This window comes from Lagopus muta, chromosome 7 (assembly GCF_023343835.1).
Source record: "Lagopus muta isolate bLagMut1 chromosome 7, bLagMut1 primary, whole genome shotgun sequence".
Lineage (NCBI taxonomy): Eukaryota > Metazoa > Chordata > Aves > Galliformes > Phasianidae > Lagopus > Lagopus muta.
The window spans coordinates 46375962-46384350 of NC_064439.1; the positions used below are offsets into that span (position 1 = coordinate 46375962).

General features: G+C 38.3%; 1 protein-coding gene across 2 annotated transcripts in view; it reads left to right on the top strand.

Moving 5' to 3' along the window:
* DPY19L1 (dpy-19 like C-mannosyltransferase 1) overlaps positions 1-8389 on the top strand; it is a 48690-nt gene that overhangs the window by 5554 nt on the left and 34747 nt on the right. For both annotated transcript variants that reach the window (XM_048950761.1, XM_048950762.1), the window contains exons 3-6: positions 300-324; positions 1627-1714; positions 2329-2466; positions 7403-7523. In XM_048950761.1, coding sequence (XP_048806718.1) covers positions 300-324; positions 1627-1714; positions 2329-2466; positions 7403-7523 — 372 coding nt within the window. The remainder of the gene's footprint in view (positions 1-299; positions 325-1626; positions 1715-2328; positions 2467-7402; positions 7524-8389) is intronic.

The following is an 8389-nucleotide window of genomic DNA, read 5'->3' on the forward strand; positions in this document are numbered from 1 at the left end:
GTGTAACTTACCTGTGCTTATCACTCGTGTTTCTTCATAGCTGAAATGGCTATTTTAGATTCTGATGGATCACACTGAATGATGCACGATGCAGGTGGGAACACTGCGTATTGCTGAATGTCATTGGCAAGATTTCAGATTTTCAAAGAGCTGCCCATGAAATTTAACTCAGATGTGCTATTCTGCTGCTGCTCTGGAGGCTGAGTACCTTCTGAGCACCTCTGAAGTAGTGCTGTAATTATTTAAAAGAACACGATTTAAATATTTGAGTAACTTGACACCTTTTGTTTCCTTTACAGCTGCTTTTGCAGGAGTTCTACATTGGTAAGATTCTATTTACTGTTTGAGGGTAATGTGATGCTTCAAAGTGTCATTTTGACTTATATTTAGACAAGCTATTTGGATAATTTATATTTAGATCTTTCCTCTCGAAACCAAGTTGTCACCTCTAAGATGCGTAATTCTGTTTTTATGAAGCTGATTTGAAAGCTTGCTTAAGCTTGTTCAGCTAAGAGTGAAGCCTGCTTTTCAGCTGGTAAATTATTAGACTCATAGAATATCCAGAGTTGGAAGAGATTGACAGGAATCGTAGCTTAGCTATGCACATTCAGCAGCTGCATTTCCTGTAGCAGATTTTTTTTAACCTGAGTGGGTTCTGAAGGTCCAGGTAAATCCTTTCAACCTCCTCCTTCATTCTGCTTATTTACATTTGCTTTAATTTTTCAGTCTTGTTATATTTTCTTTGACCTTTGTCTAGCCAATGGTTTCTTTGTATGTAGAGAAATGGATTTTGAACTAATTTTTGTCCGTGTAATTACTGTGTTTCAGGTTCCATCCTAAGCCTCACCTTTAATTTTTGTATTCTAGACGTTGAACAGAATGGCTTCTATAGTGATTTTCACCCAGCTGCTTTTGTAGAGATAAAAAGTAACAATTTCTGCCACTGTATTTTTGTTTCTTAGCTCAAGAAGAGCCTATTGATTTTTGGTAGCCTGTTTCTTGATAATTTCTAGGAGAATTGCGTGCAATGCTTTGCCTTTTTTTCTTTAATCCATCCTTTCCAATGAGGAAGCTTCACTTGGACAAATTTTGCCTCCAGTTATTTGCATTTCTCCTGTTTTTTTTACATTTAATGTTGTAGTTTCATCCCTACTTAAATAACATTGATAATTTCTATATATAATCACAGATATCTGAATTAAAAAGTAATAGAAAAAATGAACACTGCTTACATGTGCATCATAGTAGTGCCACCAGTTTTTAGTCTGTGCTTCTTTTTATTAGTCAGATACTTGAATTTTATTTACCAATATGTATTCTTGCTAATTTGAATAGCATTGCACTTTTGTCTTTAAATGTCTACACTTCTGTTAAAATGCATTTGAATATTGTAACTAATTCCATAATAGCATTTAATGAGTTGTCTGTGGATTCATGTTTTTTTTTTCCAGTTAAAATTATCTGAACAGAAGAGAATGTTGATATGACACCTGAGTAAAATAGCAGTTTATAAGCAGGCTTTGGGTCTCAGTAAATGTCTTGCCAGCTCTTATTTGGTATATATGACTTCATACAGGTTCTAAAACTTCATTGAATCTTCATTGTTTTTTGTTTTTATTTAAACAGGTGGCACATAACAACTCTGTTTGAAAGTGATCGTCACTTTTCTCACCTGTCAACACTAGAAAGAGAAATGGCTTTTCGCACAGAAATGGTCAGATTATCTCCTAATAAAAGATGAAATGATTGGAAAAATTCATGATCTCGTCATCATGGGTTTTACTTAATTTCTTAATACCTTTTGGATAAGAAAAATGTTTTTCTGTCTTGTAACTAACATACCTTACACTTTCACATTTCTCTCTGCTGATCATTGTGAATTTTTCTCATCACAGTTTGCTTAAAATAGGAATTAAAGAAATTGTGGAGAACCTAAAGTACAAATCTGCAAATATCTTGTGGAGTAGCTTTGATTAAAAATGTGGCATAGCAAGAGTATGAAAGTCATTTTTAATTAATGTTTGCATATGTGTATTTCTTCTGTCAGTTTTTATTTATTTTGAGAACTATGCAGTATTATGCTAGTGCATAGTTAACTAGACAAATGAGAGCTTATGATGTGTCATGAAACAAAATGGAAAGAAACCCACGTTGTTTCAGTAACACTAATAGAGAGGATTTGGTAAATTGGGAAGTCTTGGGTCAATTTGTCCTGCTTCTTAGAAATACAAAGTTGCTTTTAAAAATGAACCGTGTACATGGTGATCTGTGAAGCAGATCAGAAACAATCATTCTTCTCCCCTTGTAATCATTCTTCTCTCCCTGTAGGGTCTTTATTATTCCTATTTCAAGATCATTATTGAAGCACCATCATTTTGGAATGGACTGTGTACAATTATGAATGACAGACTAACTGAATATCCTTTAGTGATTAACACCTTACAAAGGTTCAATCTTTACCCAGAGGTAAGCTGTGTTTTAACAAGATTCTCAAAGATTTGAGAAATCTTTGGTTTCTTTAGGCTTGATTATAAATTTATAAGAAATGTTACCGTGGAAAGTGCAATTGTAAAGATAGATTGAATAACAAAGTGTAGCTGGGATATTGCATTTCAAATTTAATATCTGAAAGTAACTTTGTGTGCTGTGGCCAATTGCCGTTGTTATTTACTGTTCTCAAACGTCATCACGTACTTCATATCAAAGGTGAATAATCTGAGCATTTTAGTATATCGTGCCCTACAGTTGCAATCCAGTTTTATCTTCTAGCGTAGTTTTCTTAGCTCTGGAAGTAGGTTGCTGACTTTGTGCACTTCAGGAAATAGGACATGAAGTGAAAGTGGTACGTGACAATGGCTGCAGGGATAAAGATACTGAGAGGTTGTTTTGGCTTGCATTTTGTGTTGGACAGTGAGCTAATGATTAATCACAGTTTACTGTGGCCCTTAAATCCAAGAGTGGTGTGAATTTCTTCCGGAACAAAATAAATTCCTCTTTAGAAGACTAATTGCAGTTGTTTTGTATGGGTTTGTTACCTGACTAGATAAAGCTTTTAGTCTGGCTTTTTTGGTCACTAAGAAGATGTCAGTAATTACAGAAATGTTTGAGAGACAAAGGCAAAACATCATAAGAGAGAAAATCAAACATTTTGCAAAGGGGAAACTCCTTTGATTAATCTTCCTTTATGTCATTCTGTGTGTCAGGAACAACTTGTTTCTTGGACAGTTGGGGAGTAATAGTGGCTGTAATTGCCTGGTTACTAGCATTTATTCTCCTGCTCTGTGAGAGCAGAGCTGCTTCCAGGAAATAAATGTGTAAGAGTTCCTGGCTAACATGTATGTATACAACTCTCATTTAGCAGTTTCTTTTGCTTTTTATTTCCTTGCTAAGGAAGAAGTAACTGCGATAGACTAATGCTTCTGGTATCCTCTCTTGTGTCTTGTGGTTGGTTGGTTTGTTTTTAACTCCAAAGGGATTGCAATTCAGTTCTAGAAATGCAGTGTTAGCAGCGTATGCTGCATTTGAATAATATATTCTCTTTAGCTGAGAAAGATTTATTGACTTCAGCTACAATCTGACATGGAAAAGACAAAGGTAACTGATCAAGCGAACTTACTCTTAACAAAATCCTCCGTATCACCATGAAATATGGTATGTTGGATGCTGAAAGCAAAATGAGAGTAATGAAATACGATGGCTGACATTCTGTTAAAACATTTAGGAGATTGCTGTGCAAAATATGTAGGCTTGTCTGTTCATTTAGAGTTTTCTAGGTTCTTACTGCCACATTGAATTTGGTGATACGTTATGAGTTCATTCATCTTTTCTGTGCCTGTGTGGGCATGAAAAGCAGACAGTGGTCTTCTCAGCTCCTTTTAGTCACTTAATGCATAATATCTAGCTTCTGTGTAAATATTTCATGATATTGTAGAATCACAGAATGGTTTGGATTGGAAGGGACTTTCAAGCTCATCTAGTTCCAACCCCCATGCTATAGGCAGGGTCACTTCCCTCTAGACCATGTTGTTCAGAACCTCATCTGGCCTGGCCTTGAATGCTTCCAGGTAGGGGGCATCCACAGCCTCACTGGGCAACCTGTTCCAGTGTTTCACCACCCTTTTCTTAAATTTGTTTCTTGAATTTTCTTGTTTTTATGTAATTGCTTCTAAAAAGCAATTGATAGGAGCAACTTGACTTCTAAAGCTTGTTCTCCAGATTTATCTAGTTTGACTTGTGATGAGTGGTAGGAAAGTGCTTTGTGGACATATTTGTTGACAGTTAATTTTTTTTTCCTCCTGATACCCAGTATCCAGTTAAGTTTTTGGGGTGTGTTTCATTTCCATTTTAATTTTTAGGAGCTTTCTAGCTTTTTTGGTGCAATAGCTGGCATTAAAACTGAATTTTAATAGTAGTAAAGGCTCTTTCAGTGGCTGTATAGTGAGTGATGGAAAGTGACAGAGAGCTAATGTGTTAATTTCATGCTAATAGCAGTTTGCTGTCTGGCTGTTCACCTTTACAGGACAGGAGGTATTTCTGTGTGTGGCAGTAGTGATGAAAATCTGAGTTGGAGAAATGAATGTTTCAAAGACCCCGTGTAGTTTGGGGTTAAATATTACTCAGTGGCAACCAGTAAAAGGGATCAATTTTCCTACATGGTCTTTAACAGCAAAGGACTGGTCCATAGAGGTATCCTGGGTCTAATGGCCAGTCTTTTCTTTCCCAAGTTCTGCGTTTATCCAGTATAATACAGTGCAAATTCCAAAAATGCCACGGTGTTCTAATTGACCTAGCAATTTTGGCTACTGGCTTGCTTCAGTTTTCGTGCTCACGTTTGAAGTGTTTCATGTGAAGCAGCTTTTGGCAAGAATGTTTCTGTTCTTTGTATGAAGTAAGTAAAAGTCTTGGGAGTGGGGAGACTGGGGTTAGGGGAGTATTCATGTGTAATAACATCTGCAGCTGACATAAGCACTTGTGACATAAAAAGATTAAGCTGTAATTTTTTTTGTGCAGGATTTGTTCAGCAAGAATGCTTTATTCGCTCACTGTAAAGTCAGCTTCGGGGCTGGTGATGCAAGTATGATGGACAGATGTCTCTAAGCTTGTATTTGCATTCTGTTGGCAGTGTACAACCACACTTAAGTGTTAAGAGAAATGATTTGGTGTTGGTTCAAGTCTTGTTATTGCTTATGTGGAGTAGGGGTGAGTGTCTCATTTATATGCACGTATGCACAATCAGCAGTGCCAAGACACAGATGTTCAGGAAACCCTCAGGAATTCAGGGTGGTGTACTTTGCAGGTCATGATGTTAAGGCGAGGAGTATGGGTCTAGACAAAAAGGTGTAGGTATATTGTGAATATACAAGGTTTACATTATGGGAATGTGAAGAGCATGGACAAATTGAGTTATGATATCTGGAGTCCTAGTTTGAGAACATAATCTAACCATAGAATTGCAGAAAAATTGAATGAAGGGGTGTCTGAACATCACTTAGTTGCACCACTTTAAGTGAGATGAAGTAGGTTGCTGAGGACTACCTTTGATTTGGTTTGGAGTGTCCCCACCTCACTGGGCTTCCAGTGTTTGACCATCTTAATAATAAAAATAAAATAAATCTTGTGTGTAACTGGAGGGTCCTGTATTTCTGCTTATGCTTATTGGCTCTTGTCCTGTCACTGAGTGCAACTGAAACCTTTCTCAGAATTCTTTAGAATCATAGAATGGCTTTGCTTAGAAGAGACCTCAAAAGATCATCTAGTTCAGAGCCCTCTGCCTTGGACAAGGTTGCTAAGCCCTAAAACAGGCAGTAGATCAGGTTGTGTAGAGGCCCTTCCAACTTGACTTTGAACACCTCTAGGGATGGGATGTCTGCAACCTCTTGGGCAGTCTGTACCACCACCATTTTCCCCAGCATCGAATCTAAACCTGCTCTCCTTTAGTTTAAAACCATTCCCCTTGTCCTATTGCTATCTACCTCTGTAAAAAAAGTTTATATCCATCATGTTTATTATCTCTCTTTAAATACTGGAAAGCCATAATGAAATCTCCCAGGAGCCTTCTTCAGATTGAACAAGTCCAGTTCCCTCAGCCGGGGCTGCTGTTGCAGCCTGGAAGTTGAACAGGGTACTGGGCTTCATCAAAAGAAGAGTCGCATCAGGGTGAGGGAAGTGATTTCTCCACCTCTGCTCTGCCACTGTGAGACCTGGGGCCACCAGTACAGGAAGGATGCTGTTGGGTTGAGTCCACAGGACAATCCCAAAGATGGTCAAAGGGCTGGAGCACCTCTCCTATGAAGAAAGATTGAAGAAGCTGGTCCTATTTTGCTTGGAAAAGAGAAAGCTCCTGGAATACCTCATTGTAGCATTCTGTTGCTTGAAGAGAGCGTACAAGCAGGAAGGAAATTGACATTTTATGTGAAGCAGCCTGACATGGAAGTGTGTATGAAGCAAAGATGTGGAATTGAATTCTGCCATGTGGAAAAAATGGACCCATTGACATTCATTGTTGCTTGCTGAACATTAATGGAGACCAAACAGTGTGTGTGAATACAGTGAGCCTGCCTACAGTGGGGCTCTTGCTCATTGCTGGTGAAAATGCATAGCTAATGGTGGTGACTATGCTGAAAAACAGTGTTTTGTAGCTGAGAATTTGCTCTATCAATTAGTGTTGTTGTGCTTTTTCTGTTTTAGTTTCCATGGGAACAAATAGAAGGCATTACTTTCAACATGATCCATGTTTACTTTATTACCTAATGATAGAAGACTATAGCATTTTATGAAATGTAGCTGTTTCAGTGAGAACTGAAAGCAGAGTAAGAATGATTGCCTCCTCCACTTCTACCTGCTGTTGGCTGAGCCCTGGGCAGTGGCAGGGCACTAGCAGCTGTCTGGATCTGGCTGTGATCTGACATGGGGCAGCTACTTGGCTGTGCTCACAGAGGCCACCCTTGCAGCCCCCCACTACCAAAACCTTGTTCCTTGTGCCTGATGCACACTTTATCAGGGATCAAGTTATTATTTCCTGTATTGTATTCCCTTCTTGTCCTTCTTAAAGATGTGACATAACAGTTTTATTAGTTGCACAGGGAAAGAGTAGGTGGAATCATGCTTCCTGTACATGCTTTTTCTTTTGGTACGGGACTGGGACCAATAATGCTGCAGTGGTTAAATATCTTTTCAGTCTAGGGACCTTTGGGTTGTAACTTTCAGAGCAGCTTGACTGGAATGGTCACGTTATTTATTTATGAACTCAATAAATCTGTTATATCTGACAGAACATCTTGGTAATCTTATCCAATGACTTTGCTGTGAGATGAGTCACAGGTTTTCTGTGTGTAAAATACTGGTGTTTTCTATGTCAGGCGTTGAGTTTTTGGAAACCTGTAATCCTTTTTTTCCCACCTAGGTGGTCCTTGCCAGCTGGTACCGCATATATACTGCTGTTATGAATTTCCTTGGTGTACCAACAAAGACGTGTTGGACGATAAACAGAGGAAAAGATCTTAGTCCTGTTGAAAGTTGTGAGGGTGAGTTGCATTTTGTTTTACTTCCTTCCTGCAAGCATTTTGTTGTGGCTTCTAAGAACACCAGCAAGTAGAATGTGGGCTTTATTTCTTAGATATTGCCCCTATCTAGGCTGAACTTGTATACTGCCCTTCAAATGTGCACAGCTGTAGTTTGAGCCTATACTATATTGCACTGTTATAAGATCTGCTGTGTACAATTGAAGGCTCTGTAGATGCGTGAAATTTTTGTAGCTATTGTAGAATCTGCAATTTGTTCTAAGACAAAAATTTACCCTCTGTTTTCTTTCATAACCAGAATGTGAGAGGGAGGGGAAAAAGATAACTACAAGGCTCCCTTTTGGTTAGTATTTTGTGTTGTGACCTAATATTCAGACCTCATGTCTTGGATTTGATACCAAAGCTCGGATGCTGCCACTTCCTAGCTTGTTTAAAAATTCTTTTTTGAACATGTAAGGTGTTGTCTTCTGAACTGAGCATTATGCAGTGGAAGTACTTTGCTGAGAAACGCAGTCGAGACATTCTACAGTCAGTTTGTAAGTTGTTTTGTTTTATCATTTCAAATGCCTTTGTGTGGTCACATATCAATATTTTTCTTCTTTGCACCAAACTACACAAGCTCTCTTCAGAATGGTTCACTTACACATGTATTTGTTGTTTACTGCTTGTGACAAAATTAAATTACTGTTCCTGGTGTTTTTAAGAGACAGCAACAGTAAAAATGCAGAAAGCCACCAACAACCAAATCCTACAGCTATTGAAGCTACCAAGTTTGCTGGGCATATCATCATCTTTTTTTCTTCCTTCCTTCCTTCCTTCCTTCCTTCCTTCCTTCCTTCCTTCCTTCCTTCCTTCCTTCCTTCCTTCCT